Raw genomic sequence first — 27,900 nt, forward strand, 5'->3', positions numbered from 1 at the left:
AGAAATCAATTATTGAGTACATACATGGACAAATCAGTGTTCAGAACCTCTTTGCGTCATTACATCCCATCCGTGAACACAACGGAGAGGAACTGGCTTGTGTATCACATGTGTGTGGATGGCGCTAAAGCGGTACTGCTGCCGATGACAGAGTTTTGCCATTCTTATAAAAGTAGCTAAGAATCATGATCATCTAGATGGCTGTGTTTGAAAGTCTTTTTAAAAAACGCCTTTCCCGGGAGGGGGAGATATGTCACGGTTATGATCAGTTTTGGATTAGGATTTGCAAAAGCTAATATTGACAGGGATTTTAAGAGTTGACTCTGACATCTAAAAGGATTGCACAGGTAAGACCTAAACAGGTAAGAAGTGACTATGTGATTTATTTTGTAAATTCTGTTTGATTAAGTCAGAAAAAAGCAGCAGACATGGTATGTGTTCAGATGACATGTTTGAGATATATTACTTGTAGGACGTAAAGTAGCCAGTGTTTTCCATGTTATTTAGATTTTTTGTCTACATCAGGCTAGAAGCGATAACCAACGGTACAATTGATTCTATGTTTGTGATGTTTTAAACGTTTCGCCTTGCATCCGGTAATCTGTTACTGTCACATTGATGTACAGATGCATGGGCGTTGCTCTGATGCGGTTAGCAGCAGTTAGTGAGCACAGAGCTTGGATTCATCTGCACAGTGCAGTAGTGCCAAAGCACAACCCACGTAAAGAAAATGACTGCATATAACTGCATTTTTATGTTTCAAACTGAGATGGCAACAAAGAGGCTAAACTTCCAGACTGCAGCTTTAATATAAAATCAACAATTTAATTAAATTAGTTACTTGAAATGGTCTGATATACTTGAAGTGTTATAGTTTAAGGCATAGTTCACCCAAAAATGACAATTCTGTCGTCATTTACTCACCCTCCAGTTGTTCCAAACCTGTGTAAATGTTGTTATTCTGCTAAACACAAAGAAAGATATTGGGAAGAATATTTGTAACCAAACAGATCTGGGGCATCATAGACTTCCAGAAAACTACTATCGTATTTAATGGTGCCCCAGAATTCTTTAAAATATCTTCTTTTGTGTTCAACAGAACAAAGATTTTTATACAGTTTTGGAACAACTTGACAGCGAGTAAATGATGGCAGAGTTTTAATATTCGGGTGAACTATCCCTTTAATTCACAGTAAAACAGGCATTGTCCTACTAAACTTTTGTGAAAAACCATAAAGACAATGAGCTCCTAAAAGTTTTATAAATCTTACACATGACATTATAATGATGCATGTATTTGGTAAAATTCATAAAGGATATGAAAATCACTGCGTTTTAGTACCTCTGCAGCCTCTAGAAGAGAAACCAAAGAAGCCCGCTCGACAAGAGTCACATGACATCCCTTCCACACCTGTCCGGCAAATGCACTGGCCTGTGACTGGATGGCACGCTGAAGAGGAGGAGCCGATAGGATTACAGTTACACCTACAATATGTAATGAAAAAAAGAACAAAGCTGGTAAAAAAACTACCTTATGTCAATAAAAAACCAGTAGTATTAAGAATATATATATATATATATATATATATATATATATTTTTAATACAGACAGACAAATAAGTAGAGAGATAGAAAGACAGTATATGACCAATAGCTTACATCGTGCAGCCCAAGCCTGGCTGCAAGTTGAAGTACCCAACCTCACACTGTCCACAGTCCCTTCCTGTCACATGACTCAGGCAAACACAACTTCCTGTGTCTGGGTGGCAGTCATTCAAAGGACCTGAGGTACCAGCTACATTACAGGCACAAGCTAAAAAACAGAAATACAAAGGTTCTTACAATACACAACCTTACAATGCAATGTAGCACCTAAAACCATGATGTTTTAGCATAACCCACGTCATAAATTACACTCACGTTTGCACTTTTGCTTTGGTCTGAGCACATCATCCAAAGCGTTTCCATAGTAACCCACTCTGCATTTTTCACAATGTACTCCAGTTGTATGTCTCACACACTTCAGACAGCGTCCAGTCATATGATCACACACACCCACCGCGTTGGGATCCACGTTCCCATTACACACACACCTCAAACACGGCCGAACTTCACCACCCCAGCCCAGAGGATTCCCATAGAAACCATCCTCACACAATTCACACCGAACACCTGAGAAAATTTTGACACAGTACATTTAATTGGACTGAGGTTTTGTTTTTCAGAGCCATGTAAATGTCAAATAAAGTGTCTGCAACTGACCTCTCTGGCCTGATGGGCAGTTGGTACAAACCACGTCCCCTTTGTCTGGCACCTGGGAGCAGGTGGTACGATCTGGACAAGGACAAGGTGAGCAGTCGCCTGGAATGCCATTTAAAGCGTTGCCATAGTAACCATCCTGACAACGCTCACAATAAAGGCCAGTGGTGAGATCTGTGCAGTCACAGACACCTGAAATGAAACATACACATGCAGACGAAAATAAGAGTTTGGTAGGATGCGTGGTGTTAACACACAAACACAAATGCACACACACACACACGCACACACAAATGCACACACACACAAGTTAGGTTTCTATACTTCCCAAAGACGTAATGATTTGTTTACCAGCCATAGGTCCCCAGCCCACAATATAAGACTTTTACTATCATTGTGGGGACATTTGTGTAAACATGTATTTGTATAAAATTTGTATAAAATACATTTGTGATATTTGTATAAACACACAATGTATATTATTACAAACAGAAAGTATTAGGAACAAGCTATCACAAATCAGCCAAAGAACAGAGCACAAAGACATATGCATAACCATAATATAGTTAGTTTGATAAAGTATACGGTATCATATCATATGACATAATTCTCGCTTGACTGCACAGAACAAACCTATGCACATACTATGCAATCCTCAGCCACAAAGATTCAGCGGTAGAAAATGCTCTACCCACTTATAACAGCAGATGGCAATATACCACTACACAAAGACTGAGAGGGTGCGTGAGAGACAGAAACAGAAAAAATTATGTGTGATTTTAAACGTTTGGCAATACTTGGGAAGGCCACATTTTTGAAAATGTCCTCGTGGAGAAATGTCCTGTGAGAAATGCCAAGCACTCACTTGAATGTTCTCCTAACTACATGAAATGGTCTTACAACATTACCCAGACAGTGTTCTGCTATAAATTTTATGTCAACAGGTTTATGTCATTATAAGGGTCTCTCAACAAACATAGCTGCTTATGTGTGTGCGTGTCTGCGTGCGTGTGTTTGAAAGAGAAAGAGAGAGAAATAGACAGTAACACACACACACACACACACAGAGAGAGAGAGAGAGAGAGAGAGAGAGAGAGAGAGAGAGGGAGAAAGAGAGAGAATATGTGACTAATTCAAAATTTTGAAATTTAGCTGCATAGTAAAACATGACATTATGGCATACATATAAATATATATACAAATAGTAAAGCACACCAATAAATGTCCAGGTAAAATCAGACCATAAACACAAAAAGCAGAAGCTTATATTTGTAGTATTGAATGTCTGTGTCCATGGTCATGCGGAGAAACTCTCAATGGTGCGCTGTGTGCTAATTGAAATAATAAATTGGTTACTATTGAAATAAAAGGAAGAGACATATATTTGATTGTTCCCCTTAGTTTGTTTAAGCAATATCTGTTTAGGCATAGCATTATTAAAAGTTAAAAATGTGTTGTGGTTTTAACCACACGCTACAAACATGTTTACACTGCAAACGCATTTACATGTTTACGGTTACAGTTAACAGTCCTGTGTACAAAGAAAGGGCTTGTAAGAGCAGCCGTGTAAAATATTTTAAGCATTTTTGTTTAATTTGCACTTGAAACAGGGTGATAAAAGCAGCAACCAAAAGGCCTATTAAGTCTGAATTTAATACATTGTGTTATAGGTTGTGCGCAGGAGAATAAAAGTAAAAACAACAACTTTGGTAGCCAATAAAAGATGTATTGGCAACTGTAAAGAGAGATGAAAAGGTTTGTGTCACATTAATCTGGGTAATTCCACATCTTTCTATTCAGATTTTTTACTGAAGTTGATGGAAAAAACTCTGACTCCTCTCTACTTTTTTTGTGCTTATAGAGCTTTTAAACTCTCTTCTTTCTCAGTATTCATCTCTCTTCTATCACTGCCCTTGGCTTCATGCCGCCATTCCTTTAGACCCCCCACCTTTCCCCAAGAAAGCATGCTGTCATATAAATAAAGAAGTATGTTGTCTCTGGTGTGGAAGGAGCTCTGATTTCACAGATCTTGAGTGCATCAATAGATCTAAATCAGAGGCAGAGAAAGCCAGAGACAGTGAGAAATAGATAGATGGACAGAGAGATCAATAAAGGGAACCAGTGTGGTGACTTTAATGAAAAGCACCTCAGTCTATAAACTAGTCTGGAGTCTTTACAGAAAGGCGCTGCTTTAGGGGCGTCTGTTTTTTTTCTGGATTCCACCATGTTCCGCTTCCTCTGTTTATTTGTTCTGGTAAATTTAAGAGGCATTTTATTTGCAGTCTTTGGGAGGTCTGGAGACACAGTTGGTGTGTGTGTGTGCGTGCACAAATATATGTGTCTGAACTGAAATTTATTTAAAAACTACCACTACTCCATATATCACCTCAAAAAGAACAAACTTTACAGTCACTAAAATCAATAGTATTATTTTATTCAACAAAACCCAGGAGTGACTGCAACTCAAGCACATCTGTATATTTTAGCAGATTTAACAGAACAGAATAAAATGCAGTGATTTAAAATAAATGTAGTAGCAAACCAAGACTGCAGACAAGCTCATTTCTATTACACAAGTGTTATTGGTTCCAGTTGACCCAGGGATCACCAAGGTCATCAAGTCAACAATAATTTCGATACGAAAGGTACAGCCTGTTGCATCAATTGCCAGTGTGCCTGAATGAACCTCACTGAACGAAGTTTACACACAACTTGTACCATCCACTTGATTCACCCACCTCTCCAATCTGGGTGAGCGCACAATTATAACTGGTTCTGCTTGACCCGCTTCGAACCGGCGACTGGGGGTCAGGTGCCCTAACAAGACGATCAAAAAAACATTGGCTATTCCCTACCTGCTGCCATCTGATTTTTTTGTGACCAGTTTGATATTATTCACAGCCCACCAGAGTTATTATAGCGTTAATTTTAAATTTTAAACTTTATTTCAGATTTGGTGTTAATTTTTGCTAAAGTTTTAGCAAGTTTGTTAAATATTTTTGTCATTTTATAATTTATTTGTTTATTTTTTAGGTTGCTATATGAGATCAATTAATTTTTATTTTAGTTTTTGTACATTATTATATTTCAGTTTTTCTTATAATTTTTAGGTCACGATTTTATTTGATTTCAATGGACAGAAACGTTTTCAAATTTTTGGGAGAGAGGAAGGGAGAGAGAGATTTGATTCCTTTTGAGTGTAAAAGAAATCCTGGAAACCATCTGCCTGTTGCCCTTAGCGGATGTTACAGTTTTCTTTTGGTAATACACGGCAGATATGGCACCTTTTGACAGGCAGATGTGATACACACACAGAAATACAATCACATCATTGAGAGAGAACAAGCCCATCCCTGTGTGAGCATCAAAAGCTGTTGGCTTGTATCCGTTCATTTACATTCTAAAATAAAAGTCTCCTTATTCCTTCAAGCTGTTTGCCAGCGGACAGTGATATGAGGTCAACATTCTCACACTGAGAGACCCATTTATATAAAAAGACTATCAGTCATCATTAATCAAGTTTATCTTCAATTATGTCCAACTAATGGACACACAAGAGGGGCATATTCAAATCAGAATCTTAAATATTCACAGACTCCTCTCCGCTATATGCAAAACAGAATGATACTCATCGGCCAGATGTCTTTTGGGATTATTATATCAATGTCTTCATTTGAAATCCCACCTCTCTTCAGGCAATGTTTTTTCTTGTCGCCTGACATTTGTACCTCTCCTCTTTCTAAATTATTCACTGCTTTACAGTGGCTAAATGTCAGCACCTCCACACGGCCCTTCCAGATTCTTATGGAGGGTGAAAGAATGAGTATAAAAAAATTGTCCCTCTTTTTCTGGAAACAGTAGGATGAAAGGACCCAACCCTGCAGCTGTCCTTTAGAAAAGAAAAGAAAAGAAAGGAAGCTCTTTACCCCGATACCTATCGGCGCGTATCCGTCGTAACGCAGTTACCGGCTGGAATATTCATTAAGGCTTGGTCTACATTAAAAGCCTAATTAGACTGTAGCATTTTAATTTATGAGGCGCCAGATGGTTAGCAGAAATAGTTTGGTTGCAATGGCATCGAGCCATTAGAAGCCGTTTCCTTAGAGTACAGCTCACAACAAACAGATTTATTTATGTGCATTAGAATGTAAATGTGTATTTACTCATTGACACCCTTATACTCACACTATTCTTGTGTGGATAAAGCTAAGAAGCTTTAAAGGTAAAGTTTCTTTCTTCTGCAGAAAACAAAAGAAGATATTTTAAAGAAGGTTGTTAACTGAACAACGGCGGTACCCATTCACTTCTATTGTATGGACGCAAAACCAATGGGTACTGCTGTTGATTGGTTGCATGTTCACGACATTGAGATATAGACTGGTGATCCTCTATGACAAGACAGAAAGTTGTCTTTTCTCAATTAAGAACACCTTTCTCCTTACATTATCTATTTTTACTCTTTTAAAATGGCCGGCTGCAGTGAATAAGAACAATAGTGTCTTTAGGAACAGATGGAAAAACTAGAACGGAACATAAAGAAAAACATGTTTTGAAATCCATGACTCACATTTATAAAACACGTTTGGAAAGAAAAACACATCACACTTACTCCCTTATAACAGGACAATCTAATTATGTACTTTAAGTAAACGGTACCTTAAGTATACTTTAAGTCTAGCGTAGAGTATCATGTAAATGTACGACAGAAAAGAATGCTAAGCTGAAGGCTACATGTGGTTTCAGGCAAGCTTGTGTAATATCCATTCATGCTATGTTTGCTCTTAGTGCACATATTCGGACAAAAAATCTTATCCTGGGAAAAATAGACACTATACAAGGTGTTTTATGTTGCATAAAGTAATTCATTGTTTCCGTTAAATTTGCTGATCCATACATGATTACATTGCGCACCTACAGTGAGAAAAAGAGAATGCAAACCACAGACCATAAGCTACAACCCATACATTAAGGTGAAAAATAAAACGCGCTTCTCATCAGTGAGTGGAAACAGTTTATACATTCATTTCTATGAAAACAAACTCACTGGACCTCTCTTTTTCTGTTACTGCTTATACCCTCTCCTCCTCCCTTCCAAACAAGACAAATACCAGCCCTCCCAGCCTAATTTTATGGATGGAATCCCTTAAATTATCTTTCTCAGGAAGATACTCCACAAAGAGACAGAAAAATACACGGGCGCAGAATATATGTGCATCTGAAGGACATATGCTTGACTCCATTAGCCCTCCGGCGCAACGCTGTGCGAGATTTCCATTTTTCCGCTGCAAATATTACAATTCTCCAATCTGTTGTATTGCTCGCAGGAAAATAGATATGACACAAACAAGCCCACTTTAAATAAATCACCATTATGAAGCACCACCAGCTCCAGCCTGGAGTGGTAAGTGTCCCTCCTCTCTTATCTCAAGCCAAACAAACAACACCTGTGTTGAATGACAAGACTAATAACCAATTAACAGTCAATTACACCCAAATTACATTACCGTGAGCAACACCCTCTCGCAATAAGGAAGTCAATTGGCTGCCGGCGATGTTAGATGGTGAACCTTTCGATGGGATTGAATTTGCGCTTATCAAAGGACTAACATAACATAATTAGGTTAACAAATACGAAATGAGCTTAAAAGACACCGGGTTTTTCAGAGCATAGTCAAATGAAGAGTGATGCGAGCATATGCTAATATACAGCGAGCAAGTTTTCAGCAGGGACTCTAATGCGAGCCTAGCTCTATTTACTAACCTGGAAAATATTTAACCAGCTAAATGGCAATGAACATCGCCTGCTGTGGGTACTGTGAAATCTGCTTTGAAGTTAAACAGGTTCATAAATAAATAAATGAAAGCGGCTCCTCCTTTCCTCCAGGGAAATCTTTAGGCACCTCCCTGGAGCTCCTCACGCTTTTATTCTCTCTCAAGCTCAGCTTCTCCTGCCGTCCCTCCATTTTTCCTTTCTCGTGTAGGCCTTCTTAGGAACGGCTCTTTCGCCTCCCCTTCGAGAAGCAGATAAAGTCATGTCTGACATTAATTTGTAATGTTAAAGGCTTGTACCAAACTAATCACGTAATACACTCATAATACGAATGACAGAGGTTTAATTTGCCGCACATTAAGAGGGTGAAATTACTCATCAGAGTGAACGAAAGAGAGTGAGATGGAAAGACAAACGCACAAATCCACGCCAGGAGTCGTTGCTTGGAGCAGACACGCATAAATAAAGCCTGTTGCGTAATCGACATTACAATTAATTAGCCGCAGGCTTGTTCGCAGGTCTGAGACTGGTGAATGTGAACTATCTAGCCCGTACAGAAACACCGCCTTTCTATCTACTAATGGTGTCAGAGGAAGAATGGAAGAGTGACAGAGGAAGACCTGAGGGAACAAGGGGAAGCGGTAAGGAAAATGACAGGAAGAGGATTATTAGAGATTGTGCTGAGGGATAGAGAAACGGAAAGAATAGACTATAGTTAGATATGAGGAGGAGGAGGACCAATTGGAGTTAAATGGATGGGAGAAATAGCAAAGTTCGAAAGGACAGCTGCAGGAATGGAGGTCCCTCGTTTCAGTTATCAAAGTATTAGTCTGTGTTTCTTTTATGATATAGCACACATGCATTTGCTGTGAGTTTAATTCCTGTTTTTAAATACACTGTTGTAATTATAGCACCATTGAAAATTGTATTGAAATGTTTGGTCTAAAGGAACAGTTCACCCAAATATTTTAACATTTAAACCCTCAAGTTGTTCCAAATGTATATATATATATAACATTGACATTTTTCCAATGGCAGTCAATGGTGGCCAATATTGGTTACAAGCATTATTTCAAATATCTGTCTCTGCGTTCATCAGAACTAAGACATTTATACAGATTTGGAACTGTATCAATGATGACAGCATTTTTTTATTTTTGGGTGAACTATCCCTTTAAGCAGTAAATAGGAACCATACTTGTGTTTTATCTACATTTTAAAGAAATAATCTGTCCAGGGGTCTTACCAAGATGGAGACCAACTGAAGTGACTTAAAATGGGAACCTGGATGACATATCGCACGGACATAGACACACATGTTTGTTTTTCTGCAATGCAGGGACTTTGCATAATGATGTCTTAAACTCTCTATTCTATCATTTAACTTCATGCCACCCCTAAACCTAACCCTCATACAAACATTTTAATATGTTTAATGATACATTTTACATTGTTTGGACATAGGTGATTAAGACTTACCATCAACGCACGTGCACACACACCCTTACCTGTTTCACGATGGCAGGTCCCATGTTGATTGCAATTGCAGGGTACACACGAGGAGAAGGGTCCACCATTAGGGGTCTCCCTGGTGAATCCAGGAGCACAGAGCTCACAGAACTGTCCTGTGAATCCTGTGGGACATGAACACATTTCCACCCATGGAGCAGGTGGACCATGTCTTACCACATCATTTACCTGGACTGCAGATTCAAGGGTTACCATGGAGAGTTGAGAGGTGTCTGTAAATGGAAATAAAAACACTGAGTTTAACGTCTTTTTTTATGGACACACAAAACTCTTAGAGAACCCACAACACCATTCGCTATCATTGTATAAAAATAGTTATAAGGTGACATTTTACCTGAAGAAGGACATTTATTTACATATGAAACAACATAAGCTTGACTTAATGTGGACAGAATTTTCATTACTCAGATAAGCTATCCCATTGAGCAGTAGAAGTATATCACCGTACGTATAGACTTTTTCTTACGCCCACTTCAGTTAATTTTGGCCCAACTCAATCAGATGAATATCATTTCACAGCATGAAGAGAGACAGACGAATGCAAGTAGAGTAATTGAAACATTAGCCTCATACATCAGAATAAGATAACAGCTAGCTGGTGCCAATCACAATCTTCTTAAATAAGACTGCGCCAAACCACTCCATGTTCTTTTCTTAAATGCCAAAACTAACAGGGAGTGAGCTGGCTGAAAGGAACACTTAACAGTTTTTTTTTGGATGAACTAATCCTTTGTAGATACTGTAGGTTCTAATAAGAAATGTGTAATCTGCTGATGAATGCACCGTTGCATTTCAGGTCTGTTGCCAAATGATTTGTTTATGCCTATTTTTCTTAACAATAAACAAAATAACTTGCAATATTATGTCTAAAATAAAATTAATATAGTATAATTTCCTTGTATATACAGTCAAACCATGCTCACTAGGCTACCAGTCAAAAGATTTAGACAAAAACTACTAACTATAAAAATTATCTAAGGAAAGGAGTCTTAAATGGAAAGACAAAAAATTTAATTTTGCAAATAGAATAATTACACAACTTATTATTAATCCATTAAAACAATTAATCAATTTTATTAAATAAACAATGAAAAATAGAAGCCAATACCAGGGTGACAAAAACATTTCTGCAAATTCTTGTCAAAAGGTGTCTAGACTGAAGACACAAAAATATACCACGTTTTGTTTTTTATGTACAACATAATTCCCATAGTTCCCTCTTGATTTATTTCATAATTTTTATGAGTTTAGTAAAAAACTCATATTAGAGTAAAAAATAAAAATATATGAATAAGTAGATTCTAAAAACTTTGTCTGATAACCAGTGCTGTACTCAAGTCCACCTTTGTCGAGTCCAAGACAAATCCAAGACCAGGACAAGTCGAGACAGAGTCAAGACCGAGTCTAAAGAGGTCCAAGTCAAGTCCTAAGAGGTTTGAGTCCAAGTAAAGACAGAGTCCAAATTAGACGGTCAAGACAGAGACAGAAAAAAGCTCCTCTTCAAGAACACATACTTTATTTGGAATGATCAAAAAGTGGATCAAATAAATTAATTTAATTTAGGTATAGCAATTTCACAAAAGTCATATTACGCCAAAGTGCAACTTCAGATTTTCATGCTTTTTATTGTAGTGTAACAATCACATTCTGGGCTGCCAATGGAAAATGGAGCAGATCTCAGCTTGTGGACTTGTCAGTGTTAACTGCATTGAATCAACATCACTTTGGCAACCGCAATTAATGTTGAAAAAATGTTAAAGTTTCAACAAACCATCATTATTATGATCAGTATTTGCTTTAGTTGGATTCTTGATTCTTGTGTTTTAACATTATGTTTTCATTGTCTGTTATAACAGTGTGCTAAAATACAATTGTTGTGGCAATGAAAACTAAGATCCATTGGGATCAGGTGATAATGATTGTAGTCTTTGTGCAGTTACCTAAATAATTGCTCATGAGTCCATTGTGTTGTTGATTTATGAGTATTGTTTGATACTACAGTGTGAGATTAAAGTAGTGGTATGACTTATTACACTTCTTTGAATGGACAGAAAATACAAAAAAAACCTTTAAATTGGTGAATCAACCAGACATCAAGAATCAATGTATGAAACTCAACAATAGAGACAATCAACAAGAGAAAGCTACATGCTGGGTAACAGATATCAACGTCATTTAGTATTATTTATCACATTTTTACATCTTGACACCCATCACAAAAAGTAACCTAATCCAAGAGGAAAGATAATTCACTTAATGAAAGTCAAGATTCCAACTAATGCAAACAATTATGCTTCATCAATGGTTTTGTTTGGAAGGAGAAAAAAAAATAATCTGACTCGGTCAAGACCAACTAGAAAATTCAGCGAGTCCTATGACCAAGTCCAAGACAAGTCAGAGTCTACAGAAAAACATCTTGAGTCCCGACTCAAGTTCTACAGAATTGCTGATAGTATTTAACTGTCATATTACCTGCAGTACTCAACCTGTGCACTTGTGCCTATACAGCCAAATCACAGTCAGCGTGATGATATTCACTACAGTATCTCCCAATCGTGAGATATTGCTTAAGTGTCTCGGCCAAGTTTTCTCAGCTCTTGTATTATTAATTAACAATGAACTATTGTATTGTTATTATTCACTGTTGCCATACTGTTACCACCATAAGCTACTTGTCATGCCGAATTCACTTTGGGAAAAGTAAACACTGTGTCCCATCCACTTGTAATTGCCCTCACGGTGCATGGCGGCTAGCCTGCCTGCTAACACTCACCTTTGCTTACACACAGACAGACATCTGGACCACTGGGTGCAAGCAGATTGAATCTTTGATCACCGTATGAATAAATGAAGATGGAATGAATTAATCAATAAGGGCTTAGTGGAGGAGAGGTAGAACATGGCAAAGGTGAGTGGGTTTTGTTTCTCAGGCATCCTTGCTGCTTCATAAATAGTTAGAGGGAGACCGTACACAGACCCATTGTCTCTCTCTCTCTCTCTCTGTATACAGTCTCAGGGTTCTATGCTTTTCAACTTCTGAAGTTTCATACCACTGTCATCTCCAGTCAGGCTGATCTGAATGCGTGTTGTTGTATTATCTGCAGTCTGGGTTTATGTATAGACAAATTGATTATAATGGGCATGTTGTGGGAGAAAGAAAAAGGAGTTCAGGGATATACACACATTTCAGTGTTGCATTTTCTTAAAATCAATAACAGGAACTGAGCAGGATGTGGCAGATGAATAATAATGGAATTTGGTGAGCTTTAATTTAATTTAATCTTCCTTTGATAAAGAGAAAACAGAGAGAGTGCAGGTGTAAGAGAGAGAGAGAATGCTGATGAACTAAATGGCGTGTATGTGTGTATACAGTTTGGCAGGTATGTGCTAAGGGTATTTACCTTTAAAGTGTAAAATACAGAATTAATTACACAGTAATTAAATATTACATTCATAAGTATATTCAACACTGTACAGTCTAAACAGCCAAATGCAATTACTATCCAATCACGACCCAGCTGATCATTTAGGGGGTGTGGTCTGGCCCAATGGCTCTCAGTAGAGCACATTCTGCCATATTTATGTTGCTCCATTTATAACATTTAGTCAGTGTTGATTGCATTTGATTATTTATTTAAAAAAACATGCACATTAACAATAACTCACAATTCTGGCCCCCTGCATTACTGATATGTAGAGCAGTCAGATTGTAGAGCATTTGGAGAAACTCATACTGTGAAATAGATGGCTGGACATCCCTCTCTGTCAACCTGGGAAGAGTGAGATAAGAGTTAAAACCAGGCTTTTCAGAGTAATTCCAGTGTTTTACAAAGCTTTATGACATTGTGGTCCCTAGACACAGCATTTGCCTATAACTAAATACATGATGACACTGTATATATTTAGCACCATTTCTCACCTTGTGCGTTTTTTGTGATACCCATTTCCTTGTTTTATCTTTCAGTTAATACTATCCCACTGTCTCTGATTCTGTTAAATGTGATTAATAATAATTTGATATCACAACACAGTTTCATCACTCTATTAAAAACATCTGTTAAAACAACAAAAACAAAATGTATATAAACCTAATACGCTGTCAAGTAAAACTGCCATATGCTGCCACACATGCAATCTTGAATACACAGATATCGTGAATGAAACCACAATTGTTGTCTAATGTTTATTCATATTCTTCACACCTTTTTAAATATCAAGAAACACTTAATAATAAGCCACAGGTCTTAAACGCATGTTTGCTTTTCTCTGTTCTTTGGTCCCAAAAAATTTGATAGTCTTCAACACCTTTTCAGAAAAACTAAAGAAAACTTATTATAAGTCATTTTCAACATTTTTAGTTACTAAAGTCCCAGTGAAATAAAAAAATAAAATTCCTATTTTTTCATGAAATACATTCACATTTACATTTAGTCATTAAGCAGATGCTTTTATCCAAATCGACTTACAAAGAGTTCAGGGAGCAATAAGCGATATGTCATAAAAAAACTAGTTTCAGCGTATTGCAGCATTTATTAAAAATAGCTTATCAATGTAGATCATTTTCTTTTTAAGATTCGTGTGCCCTCATAATCTTTAGTTAAAATCTGAAAATGCACTTCCGCCTATAGTGACTATCCATCTTAAATGACATACATTTGTCAAATCGCTGTGAAAAAACGCAAGCCACGCCCACAAATTTAATTCGGAAATGCGTCAAAACACGGAAGCAAAACAATCGCAACTTCAAGTTCACTGGGACTTTAAGAATGAGAATTGTTTTTTTTTTGTAGTCTCACTCCAATAATTTCGATGACGCTTGTTTTTACGTGCCAACATCTTTGTTTTTTTACTTAAATCTAAATTCTGGGATAAAACTGGTGTTACTTTACCAAAAACAAATGCATGATGGCAGCAACATAAAAATGTGTATTCTAAACACCTGCTTATTCCTTTTGACAAACAATCAATTCATCAATCTTTTGTAAACGGCAGGGATTAGCATTTTATTTTTGCATAACAATACGCTTTCATTCCTCTTAAAACTCTTTGGGAACCCAACAACATCATCCACTTGTAAAATTTGCATAAGGGCTCTAAGAGAGCCATGAAAATATAACATGGCAGCACATACTTTTCTGGGAAGACTGTTTACTTACTCAAATAAAAACTGAAAAGAATTGTTAAAACCACATAATTATAGACAAATCAAGCAAGCGCTTGATGGCATCCTTGTTATTCTTTTCATCCTTTTGTAAATTAACTTGCTCTTACAACCTCACACTCTTTATTCAAATGTTTCTCAGTATTTGTCTATTGACAGGTCCACATTGTTATTGTCTGCAGAACTCCACAAAAAGCGCTACATACAGATTTCTGCTCGATTGGGGCACCTAACGTTAAAAATGTGACACACGCGCACACAAAAACATGTTTGTTTGCTAAATATTTTGCCGTATTGATTGTTCTTTTAGCAACCATTTAGTGGCTAGATTTCAGTTTTTAAGTATTTTTATGCAATCAAAATGCATTCCTCACGGTTTCCCTTTGAACCGAGAATGATCTGAAGTAGTGATCATTGTTTCCCATTACAACAGCACTGTAACTAAGGTTTTTCATGCTCAATTTTTTCAAGGGTTAATCGTTCACCCACATCTGGGTGCATACTGTATATGGAGAGTAATAACAAACTCACACTCACCTGTGAGTAAATATGTCGACGGCCGTCTTGTCCAATGAGCGTCGAGGTTCCTGTTGAGAGTATAAATCAGCCGCAACAGATATTCCAGACCCTTCCAACACAACGGTCACACTTCTGGGCAGCAGCACTTCCATCTCAGCCGTAAATGACATGCTAAGGGTCCGCCCGTAACTTAGCAACATGTTCCCCAGAAATTTATCTGTGAGATAAGATAAAACAGACCATAATTTTTCAAATTGGCACCAATTGTCATGTGTATTGTAATTTGAATACTGTTTGGTGTGATAAGGGAAACACAACTGTAACATCTATCAGGCGGCAACAGCTGGCCTGTGAATTGAGTTAAGAGGTTTGCTCAAGGGCAGCACAGAATTTTCTGGAACACAAACTCACAACCAGCAGATTACCAGCACATTACACCAGCCGCTGAGCCGAGGCGACCCGATTACCAAAGATAAACACCAAAAGAATAAAGTGTGTGTGTGTTTGTTAACAAGTATAAAAATATAATAGGATTTTAAATTCACAGTATAAAAAGAGATCTTTCTACTACGGATCTCTGTGATCTTGTTGAAAGTGTTTTACATCCCCATACGCAAGTAGATGCAAGAGGATGGCTGTAATTTGGGCTCATATGTCTCTGCTTCATTAAAGGGCATTAACACGACTTCAAAGAACTCTGGCACACATTTATCTGCATGCATGGACTCACAAGCCCAAACAGATGCATATGCTCGCTCGCAGACATGTACAATTGTATGGATTGTTTTATTAACAGTCTCTGAACTCCTGAACATCATAAAGGTTCAGTGTTACATCTCGTCTCCATTGGAACGAGTAAGTGCTTTAAGGAAATGTCAGAATGGATTTAATGCAGCAAGCTCATTTTAAAGAGTAGCAGCAGTCAAGCCTGTCATCAGTGTGAATACATTACTACTGCAGCAGGAGGATTGTCGTATTGAATCTAATTTCTTACTTCACTGAATATAAAGGTAGAGTAATTGTGTTGTGTTTGTACAGTATGTATATGTATAGTATTGTTTTTAATAGGTTGAAATGATTCGTATGGGTCTGTAGTTTGGCCCACGTTGTATGTAGGTGCTTAGTCTTTACAGGCACAGTTGTTAAAGATTCATTCAGTTGAAGTTCATTAACCAGAGATGAGCCACACATTTCGGCGTAAAAAGAAAATAATATCTCAGAGAAATGTGATTGATAAGGATGAAGAGGGGAAGCTTTCGACTGTAAAAAACACAAAAATAGCCAGTTGTTACAGTAAAACTGTTTACGGATTTGGTACTTTGAAAACCCTTTTGTACCATCACCAATATCTGAAAATAGCCATTGACAATATTGGTGTTGAATCGAGGAGAAATCATCTGGCTTTTGTGTTCAACAATGTCAATCATTCCCCTTCCTCTGCTCTTGAAGCTTTGCTACTGCTTCATCAAAAATTTGAATCAAGTCATCATTTACTCACCCTCATGTCATTTCAAACCTTTATGCAAAACACAAAAGAAGATATTTTGAAGAAAGTTGGTCACTTAACACCACTGGCCCCCATTTAGCAACATTCTTCATAATATATTTTGTGTTCTGTGGAAGAAAAAAAGTTATATATGTTTGGAATGACAAGAGGGTGAGTAAATGATGACATAATTTTTATTTTTGTCTGAACTATCCCTTTAACAAAGACAAAAATGTCAAATCATGACTTCATATTGTATGATTCTTCTTTCTAATTTTGACCTTGATTTGTAGGCCAGCTGAAAACTGGCAAGCCCACACACAAATCAGGGTAAAATTACAGTCTTTTATGTTATATAAGATATCGGCCACTCTGTGGGGCTCAGATCTCACATTGGACCATTATCAGACACCCCTGAGAGTTTCCTGTTCCCATCATCCTCTCACCATCGACCTGAGCCCTCAAAAGCATGTACCGCACCACATGCTTCGCCTAAAACAAAGAGCCGTAAAACATTCTGAGCCCCGACAACCCGAAAGCTTGTTAGATACTTAGCAGGACTGTGTTTTCTTCTCCACCCCCCGTCGATCCACACACAGGGACAAGTACGAATCAACTTCAATAAAGGGAGGCTAAAATGTTCTATACCTGTTGAGGTCTTGCTGTTTCAAGGCTTGACAGCCTGTTCAAAACACCCTTATGAGAGTTGATTCACAAACTGCGCTGGCGTGGGGATGTCGAGACAAACTTTAACTCCAACAAAAAGTGAAGAAAGCGACAATAAATCAAATATATATAGCCGGTGCGTTGCTTCTAAAACCTGAAACTGACTTTCCAGAACCAGAGGCACTCAAGAGTTGTCTCTGGTGAAAAACTACGACTATAAATGAGAAAATATAAAAACGACTGAAGGAAAGTGAAAAGTGTCAGCAGCAAAGACAAATAAAATATCCCAGCTCTCGGCGCTTGTATTTAACACCATCTTCCTGACCTCACATCCGAATAAATGGAAGTGTTAACCCTATCTCAGACAAACAAATGAATCGCCGCCCACGACAAAGCCTGGTGACATTTAGTGAGCCTCCATCAAACTAAACAACCAATCCGGGCTTTAACTTTTCCCCGACTCAATTAAACCCGCCGAGCCTCAATTATATTTCTTTAGCATCACACAAACAATTCTCCAAGAGGACATGAAGAATTCCACGTGTCTTTTTGATGCTTTGGATTTGTGCTTTAAAAGGCAGAATGAGAAGATAAACAGTATCTCCAAAATAACAGAATCCTCATTTGTGTAAGCTTCAAAATGACAAATGTCTAGGCTGACTTTGGTCTATACTTTCACCATTTCACTATGAGACGTGGGAGCAAAATACATATATGAATGGGTTTCAGCATGGACACCTGCAAAGATGTTTAGTGTTTACCTGATCTGTCATCCATGAAACTTAAGATGCAATACAGTCAAGAACCTCAGATTGTTGTATGGATGAAGTCAGTGGGTCAACATGCTCATATGAAGTATTTAACCTCTGAGCTTCTCATTGTCTCCACAGTGGGTGTTCTTGCATTTTTTGCTGGTGTCATCCCTGCAGCAATATCAATGCAGTATTCGGTCACAGTGGATGTTATAACAAATGTGTGGGTTCAACAACATAATAGGGTTTGTTCTGCAGTTCTATTGATGTTTCCTAATTTTACAATCAGAAAGCAGAGAAACTATTTTGATCAAACTGACAATGTAACCAAGAGGATTCCAAACATTGAAATTAGTCAAATAAAAACATTTTTCACAGCTTTTTACATTTACATTTAATAATTTAGCAGACGCTTTTATCCAAAGCGACTTCAATTGAGGTAAACAATAGAAGCAATTGGAACAACAAAAAGCATAAGTGCAGTGAAAGTGCATGGTCTCATATAGCCTACCAAAGAAAAACCAAGCTAAAGGTTTTTTTAAAGGATAGAAAGAGAAAAGAAGAAACATAAGTCAGAACATATCGGTATCGGTCAGGTGCTGACGGAAGAGATGTGTTTTCAGCCGATTCTTAAAGATGGCTACAGAATCTGCTGATTTTAGCAGGGGCAGATTATTCCACAAATGTGGAACAGATCCAGAGAAGGTACTTGAGAGAGAGGAATGACGTGTGCTCTCTTCGGTTCATTGAAGACCACTCTTGCTGCTGCATTCTGGATCATCTGTAGAGGTTTGGTTGTTCAAGCTGGGAGTCAAGCAAGAAGCGGATTGCAAGTGACTAGTCAGGACAGAACAAGAGCCTGGACTAGGACTTGCGTAGCATGCTCAGACAGTAAAGGTCAAATTTTTCTAAAGGATGATTCAACAGAACCAGGTGGAGCTTGCAATGTGATCCGTTAAATTTAGCTGATCATCGATTACAAACCCAGGTTCCTGGCCGTTCTGGAAGGTGTGATGGTTGATGAGCCCAGTTGAATAGAGAGGTTGTGATAAATCTTGGATGAACCTCATTTTGCTAAATGAGGAATTAGAAAATCTATTGTGTGTTTGTGCACTCTAATAACAATATTCATAAACAGCAAAACGGAAATAGTCATACAGGTTTAAAATGATAAGAGGGTTAGCAAATAATGAAGGAATTTTCATTTTCACTTTGCAAATATGTGACCCTGGAAAACAAAACCAGTCCAACGGGTCAATTTTACGAAATTGAGCTTTTTACATAATGTGAAATCGGAATAATTATGCTTTCTATTGGTAAATGGGTTGTGAGGATAGGACAATAAAACCGTTTAAAACTCTGGAATCTGAGGGTACAAAAAAAATCTAAATATTGATAAAATTGCCTTTGCAGTTATAAATCGGAGGCCATCCACTCACAGTTACGTTTTTATATTTACGAAATATCTTCATGGAACATGATCTTTACTTGATATCCTAATGATGTTTGGCATAAAAGAAAATAGATAATTTTGACCCATACAATGGATTTTTGGCTTTAACTAAAAATGTTCCCGTGCTACTTAAGATTGGTTTTGCGATCCAGGGTCACATACAGTATGTTTAAATCCCAGATGCTCTGCTTTCATAAAATGTGGCTTAAAATCATTGCATGTTTATGATGTTGCTTAATCTCACACCGTAAGCATAATCATAAAAAATACATCGTAAATATTGAATCTATCACCCACTCCTAGTTAAACAGCAAATTATGATTAAACCTCAGTTAAGCGATTAAAGAATTCAGCATAATTTCTGGAATTTGTTTTAGTTGATCACATTCGATACGTCTCACAAGTAACTCCCTGAAAGATTTATTCCAGGCATATGGTAGACTGTCAGGGTGCACTGGTGAGGGAAACGGTACCTGACCGCATCTCAGGCAACAGGGGACATTTAGATCCAAACACTGCCTTGATCCTTCTTTTACTCTAATCTTATTTTGACCTCTGTTTCTCTCCATCTGTTTTTGTGACTCAGAGACAGATTGTGACCAGATTTAGTGGGTGTCGAGAGTTTGTGTGTGCATGCGTGTTTATGCTTGACGCGTTGTTTTCTCCTCAAAGCTATGATAAATGTTCGCTCTTTCCTCTCACTACGGAGCAGCTGTAGCTCTGGGGAGAGCTCTCTCTCTCACACACACACACACGCACACACACACACACAGTCTGGCTCAGTCTGCTAGCTAAACTCTTGGCTTGGTTGCTTGGCTATGGTATCTTGTCACCACTATTGACATGGCAGCCTCATTGGTGTCAAAAGCCCAGTGCTGTGCCCAGATAGATGAGCTAGTCATGTGAAGAAACATTGAAACATTTGCATTTTCATTCAGTAGAACAAACACACACACCCACATGCACACACGCACACACACACGCACGCACGCACACGCACGCACGCACGCACGCACGCACGCACGCACGCACACACACACACACACACACACACACACACACACACACACATTTATGCAGCATCTATTAAACTCTTTCTAATACTCAACTCAAGACATACTAAATCAGTAAAACATTCCTTTTCAAACACAAGTCTCTCTACAAAGTGCAGTGATTAAGGATCAGAATAGTGCGCATGACACAAATCAGACAACAGAGTTTATAGAAATAGTCATGGTGGCTGTATTTCAAGCAAACATGTGGAGACCCCGTTGAATGAGACAACTGGGGAGGGAAAGAGTGAAAATTAGATTGTAAAAAGCATCGGGGGAGCAATAGATCTCTGCGTATTTTAACAAAGCGTTCAGAACAGCGCAAACAAGCCCTGCGTTGCAGCGATAAGCAAAACGGCACCAAGTGGTGCAGAGAGCCGCAGAAAGAGGCAACTATCACATCACTTGGCCACCAACCAATGGCAGTTAAACAAAGATGGATGAGACTAAACATGCACGCTTACACACACAGACGTGATCATTAGAACCTTGTTAATACACGAGAAACCCTCCTAAACCTGCGGTTTTTGAATCATGGAGCAGTTTTGTGTAGACACAGATGTAATTTAAAGAGAAATTTAAATTTGAAGCCAAAAATGCTTTCATCATTTATTTACCCTCATGTCATGTCAAATCTTTATGAATTGTTTCATGCAGAACACAAAGGATATTCTGAAGAACGTTAAGCAAACCACACTGGACCAAATTGACTTCAATTGTATGGAACCACTGAGACATTTTTTCAAAATCTCTTCTTTTGAGTTTCACAGAAGAAAGTCTGGAATGACCGGAAAATGAGTAGATAATGCAGAAATTTACATTCATGGGTGAACTGGTTGAATTTGTGTGGGTGCTGATCAACATCTATCAAATAGTGTAAGTCACGAGACAAAAGGACATGATGTTAACAGGATTTTCCCCGGACAGAACAGCTGAGTTGTTTTGGCTATGTGTCTCCCTGTGGTGGTAAATTGCTGTGTAGACTGCTCAAAAGTAAATACACTCAGACTCTCCATTACACTTAGGGGAAATGTACTAAAATCCAGCCTCTGAGCTGCCTTGTCTAACCTCTTTAACATCAGAGGTTCCTTTGTGGATTATCATGTATGGCCAACCATATTCATTCTATCCATTTCTCGTTCATTTAAATGTCGGTCATAACCAGCTGTGAAAAGATCACACAGAGCAACACAATATGGAACTGTATGAATCAGCTTCCTAGATCACTGGACAGGGCCCTGATCTGGGATTTTGTCATTTTAAAGGAACAGTTTAATTTACTTAAGTTGTTCCAAATCTGTATAAATGTCTTTGTTCTGATGAATACAGAGAAAGTTATTTGGAAGAATGCTCATAAACAAACAGTTCTTTGCCTTCATTGACCAAATTGCTTTGTAAATTCAACTGTTGAACACAAAAGAAGATATTTTGAAGAATGTAGGAAAGAAAACAGTTCTGGGGCACTTGACTCCCATTGTAATTTTTTCTACAATGGTACTCAGTGGTGACCTAGAACTGTTTGGTCACAAGCATTCTTCCAAATATCTTTCTCTGTGTTCACCAGAACAAGGAAATGTATACAGATTTGGACGTGAAGTACATGAAGACAGAAGCTGTTTCTCAATTCCAGGAAGGAAAAAAAACAGACTTGTGTTCTTGAGGAGACCGGTCTTGCGGTTCGGAGGAACGAACTCAGATGGACCTGCCACAATGACTTATTGGACTTCAAGCAGGTTCTGCATTCAATGCATGCTTGATATCAAGAACACATCCAGATACTTTCATGCATTCTCTTTTCCTGTGTTCCTGAGTATTGGAACTGGACATTGATGGTTATTGATGACGTAGTGCGACAACAGGAGATAACAAGATCGCTGAAGAACGCATATCGAGAAACTGCCAGAATTGTGGGGTAAACTGCAGCAAAAAGTAATTGTAAGGTTTGCAAAAGTTATGTGTTTTATGAAGTGCACCGTTTCAATTGCGAGTACCAGAGAGCATGGCAACAAAGAAACCAAAGCCATACACATTTCTAATAAGCTGTTATTTTGCTTTCATTGTTGACAATAAAATTGCTTGTTGCTGGAACCTTATTGGATGACTCTGATGGTCTCAAACTGTCACACACAGTCAAACTAATTAAAAGTAGGGAAAGCTTAGTACATCACAGACAAAGGATATCCCAAAAAGACCTAAACAAATGATCCTATACAAAGGTAATTCAAGTTATCTGGTAAAATGGCATTACATCAGTTAAGGGATGCTTTCCTACCAGGGGCTTTATAGAAGCCGTTCTCCTCTCTCTTAGGCAACAAATAAACTTCTCCCTCTTTCCAGATCAGGGAGTGTTCCTGCCCTCTGGTGAATACGCCCCTCCAGCCATCTGGATCTTAACAAAAAACACCATCAAAATATATTCACTGCAGAACAGTTAAAGCATCCGTAAAATATATAAGGTCAAATTAAAGATAATTGTAATTGTAATCCTGACAGTAAAAATAGCCTTTACAATAGAGCAGTTAAACAGAGATGTCACCCTGTAGGCCAACCTGACAGGAAAATTAGCAACGGGTTTCCCGTGGACTTTCTAATTTGTTTTAATAATGACCTTTTTTTACCCTTTGACTAAAATTAGGATTGTAGACAAGATTTCCCTTCTTGTTTGTTTTGTAAATTCAAATATTACTAACATTTCTACTTTAAATGGTTATTCTGAAGCCATTGTGTACTTTAAAGCCACACCATTGAATATTTGCTCAAGGCTCCCCATGTGGTTGTTTTATGAATTACCTCGTAGAAAGTCTGAAATAATCTTGACAGCCGTGTGCTGATTGGAGGATGAGCAGGCCAAGGAGTGGCCAAAACAAAAGCATTTCTTACAGCCCTCTGGATTCTCCAGCTGAAGGTTGAAGGAGTCTGGTTTGCACCTATAGTACACAAAAACAAAAAACATAAATATAGCGCACTGATACTGTAGAGTGGTCTTCTTTTCTCTATTCTATCAAAATGATGTATGTGAACTCAAAATGATGTATGTGAAAGAGAGAATTCTCTCTTTTTTTATCGAGTTGTTTGCAGAGGGGAGTGGAAATGAGAGTTTTTTATGATTTTTTATGTTCTCCTTTGATTTATGATAACTAGTGTTCGTCTGTGTGTATGTGTGAGATTAGCATCATTTAGTCTATCAATAGGGCAAATGGTTCAATGAGAAATGAGAAAGATAGAGAGTGGGCCAGTGAGGGTATGCTATGGGTCACCTGTTGCATGACTGTCCTTCCACGTTAGTCTTGCAGCGGCAGCGGCCATCTTCAGCTGAACACACTCCCACACTGCCCCTTTCATCACATTCACACAACCTGTTTGAAACACACACATATACAAACATCCATTAAACACGAGAGAGCCTGTTGCTCACAGCAGCTCTAGGACGGGAGCTGCTCTGTCAGGTGTAAATGTTTTATCTGTCGGTGATCTGCCACATGGCCTTAAATTTTTTGCTTTAACTGGCTCACTATTACCCGTAAGTCTCTTACCTGACAAGAGTTATACCTCTCTCACTCTCTCTCCCCATCTCTTTGGTTCATGTTTCGCTCCAGTGGACCAACTAATTTACACCCGAAAACACTGACCTACCTAGGCCACAGGAGAACGAATTGATGTATAACATTTTTGTTTGACGTTTTGCCTGTCTCTTGTGTTTTTGTCTGCATTACAGAGTTACATGCGTCGATGGGTACTGTACGCATGTGCAAAGTGCGAGGACTCTTAAGGTGGATGTTATTTATGTGCATTTTATTGTAAAATCTTTCCTTCAATTTCTCAATTTCTCTTGTTAAATAACAAATGCTAAATAAAATAATAATAATAATGTAAAAGATAATATGGAATGAATACAAAATAGAAGAGTAAGCAGTAATGAAGATTGCATTTTGCAAAAATCTTTTGGATTTATTCACTATAGTTTAAATAGTGGTGAGGTCAGAACAAAACTGTTAAACTATGTCAGAACAAATTAATCTTGATAGATAACTTAATATCATAATATATATCTTAACTTAATACACAATATATTGTAATATTTAATTTGTGTCCTAATTTGCTTTGATTTGAATACTTTCACTGTACTTCTCTGGTCTTGAGCTTTAGTGTGATAGAGTTTTACACGTGTTAGTTAACCTTTTTGACTTAAAATTCAGACCGGCTGCTGTCAATGAGTCATTATTTAATTTCTTAGCTGAACTTGTACTGCAAGGCATTATAATAGCATGAGTCTAAGTCCCACACAAAGTATCCAGAGTTTTTGTACTTAATGAATGTTTATGGACCTAATTCTGCTCAGCACATATTATTTGTGATGTTGTGCTACATGTAAGATATTTATATGAATATCAGCATGCAAGGTCTAAGTATGATGTTTTCCCATCCTACAATGCTTCCGGCCTTATTACCTGCATCCACCAGGGCCCAGAGAATGGAAACCAGACTTGCAAATGTCACATTTCACACCAGACACACCTGGCCAGCACAAACATACTCCCTCTGCATCACACTGCAAACTCACAGAACCTGGAAGAGAGAGAGAGAGAGAGAGAGAGAGAGAGAGAGAGAGAGAGAGAGAGAGAGAGAGAGAGAGAGAGAGAGAGAGAGAGAGAGAGAGAAACACAGAGATAATTAAAAGACGATCTTTATTACAAAACCTCCTATTCACAATACACTCATACAATGCAACTAAATAAAAAAAGATTAATTCACCCTCATAAACAGAGCCTCATTGTAACAACAAATATGTTCAAATGTAACAAAATCATTAATGGATAATCATACAAATCAACCAATACTCTTGACCAATACTCTTGATTTTACCAAATTAGAAAACAAAGCTACAACATTCTGACGCAAACACCAACAAATGTAACTAACAATTAAAAATAAAGGTTCCGATCTACAACTATTTGTAAAACCATGAAATATTGTTTCTCTGTGAGAACAAAAAACACATGTGGAGACAACCTCAAAACTGAAATAAAAGCATTGACCGCAACAGCACCATGGATAATTTCTACATTATAAATCACCTGTTCTCTAGGTCAACGGTGGTAAATACAGTATAAAGATCTCCACTCAGGTTTTGTACTCTCATCCAGTTTAAGAACATCACGCCAATGAATGTCAATATTTCCATTTAAAACCTTTTTTCTAAAAACTAAAACACAACATCTGCACAATGATTTAGTATAAAAACAAAAGTCTTTACACAAAGAAGTAACATTGTCAAAGAAATGGAAGGTGATCCCTTCTACATTCACAGATAGTACCAAACTGGGATAAGAGTCTTTAGGATTGGGAACACAAGAACACCTTTGTGCACATTACAGTACTTTGTCAATAAATCAATTTCAATTGTTTTAAGAACAGTATACCATTTCATGAGCAGCTGGGAAACCAGACGAATATACCTGATTCCCAATCGCTCAGCCAATAATGATTCATTCTTAAAGTCCGGCTCCACAATGTCCAGTAACTGACTCAGTCTAATAATGTTGCGTGCAATCAGCAACCTACTAAGTCCAGGAAAAAGCTGTCCGTTAGATCCATCCGAGAGCCACAGATTAAGGGTTCCTCTAATAACCAGTGAAGAGAAAGTACATTTTCTGGTCGTTGAAAAGCAAAAAGACTCTTTTTCGTATAAATATTCTTATAAAAGCTTAGTGTTGAGGTGTCCAGATTTAGGGGGTCCATCCAAAAAAAGTGCTTTATCCAGCCCCAGACTAAAACTCAAACATCAAAATCAACAGCATGCCAGCTAAAATTTGTAGGTCCATCCAACAGTTTTAGCAGAAATTGCAATCGAATAAGTCCTTGACCATCTTCCTCCTTAGACAAAAGCAAAACATTTTATGGGATCCAATGTAATCATTCCCAAAAAAGTGCACCAGGATAAAATGTTTTTGCCAGGATTTTTGCCAGAAGCTGCAAAGGAGGATCTGCACAGGCCAACTTGTGCCATAAGGAAGACCTCACCAAATTATTGTTAAATAAAAGAATCCCTCTATATGACAATTTTGGAGTCAGATGCTCCCATTTTTCTAAGCGCCCTTTGACCATTTCAATAACACCTTGGCAATTTTTCTGTACTACTGTCTCATCACCTAAAAACACCCCCACATATTTAAAACCTTCTTTTCCCCCACATAGATCAGTAGGCAGTAATGGTTTCCCACCATTTTAACTTCCTATCAGCAGTGCATCACTTTTGTTCCAATTTATTTTAGCAGGAGATAAAACTTCCCAAGTAATTCTAATAAACCTTGTATATCCCTTTGCTTACTGATCATAACTATTATGTCATCAGTGTACAGTGATAATAAAAACTCACCACTACACTTTGGCAAAGATATACCATGAAGCTTATTTGCTGTAATAAGGTTTCTATGGCCAAAGAATAAAGCATGCCAGAGAGTGAATACCCCTGTCTAATGCTCCGAAAGTAGCACAGAAACCCCCATTCACCTTGAGAATGCTCTGAAGGTCACTACAGAGAACTTACACCTGATCTATGAATTATTTGCAAACAGCAAAGGCTTCCAAAACTCTCCATAAATTGACATGCTCGACGCAATCAAAAGGTTTCTCCTGATCCAGTGATATTAGACCACAATCTAAATACAAAACATTAGAGACATGAAGAAGACCTCTGATCAAGGAGACATTTAAAAAAATTGACCTACCAGGGACACAATATGTCAGGTTAGGTCAGGATGGATGATCTGGTCCATAATTTTTGCCAATCGATTAGCTAAAATTTTAGAAAGAAGCTTGAAGTCACTCATGAATACAGGAGAGAAACTGGCTGCCAGCACTTGATGTCCATCAGATCACCCTTTTTGGGTCGGAGAGTGAGGACTGTTCTGCCGCAACTCAACGGCAAAAGCCCTCCGGCAAGGCTGTCATTCAGTCCCTCCAGCAAATCTTCTCCAATTTCTGACCACAAAGACAAACTGGCAACCCATCAATCCCTGGTGCTTTTCAGCGCACCATACTTTGAAGTGCTTCATCCGATTGTGCAATAGTCAAGGCACCTGGAATTTTTCGATGGCTTCCTTTGACACTTGAGGAAGATTATAAAAACATCCCTATATTCAGAACTCAGTTAATTTTTTATAAAAAGATTCATAAAAGGTAACTGCTCTCTTCGGGATATCCATGGGGTCAGTCAATAACGTTCCAGATTTTGAACATAAGGCATGAATGA

The 27,900-nt window shown here is 37.9% G+C and overlaps 1 protein-coding gene across 1 annotated transcript in view; it reads right to left on the reverse strand.

The window, feature by feature from the left end:
• The window catches only part of lamc3 (laminin, gamma 3), a gene marked incomplete at its 5' end in the record, with an annotated part of 67,990 nt that overhangs the window by 12,899 nt on the left and 27,191 nt on the right, over positions 1-27,900 (reverse strand). Inside the window, 11 exons of the mRNA XM_079475029.1 lie at positions 1,343-1,485; positions 1,660-1,813; positions 1,921-2,172; positions 2,263-2,451; positions 9,538-9,771; positions 13,226-13,329; positions 15,258-15,456; positions 22,921-23,037; positions 23,439-23,575; positions 23,906-24,004; positions 25,097-25,214. Of these exons, the coding sequence (XP_079331155.1) occupies positions 1,343-1,485; positions 1,660-1,813; positions 1,921-2,172; positions 2,263-2,451; positions 9,538-9,771; positions 13,226-13,329; positions 15,258-15,456; positions 22,921-23,037; positions 23,439-23,575; positions 23,906-24,004; positions 25,097-25,214 (1,746 nt within the window). The remainder of the gene's footprint in view (positions 1-1,342; positions 1,486-1,659; positions 1,814-1,920; positions 2,173-2,262; positions 2,452-9,537; positions 9,772-13,225; positions 13,330-15,257; positions 15,457-22,920; positions 23,038-23,438; positions 23,576-23,905; positions 24,005-25,096; positions 25,215-27,900) is intronic.

The sequence above is a fragment of the Barbatula barbatula genome (assembly GCF_947034865.1).
Source record: "Barbatula barbatula genome assembly, chromosome: 2".
Lineage (NCBI taxonomy): Eukaryota > Metazoa > Chordata > Actinopteri > Cypriniformes > Nemacheilidae > Barbatula > Barbatula barbatula.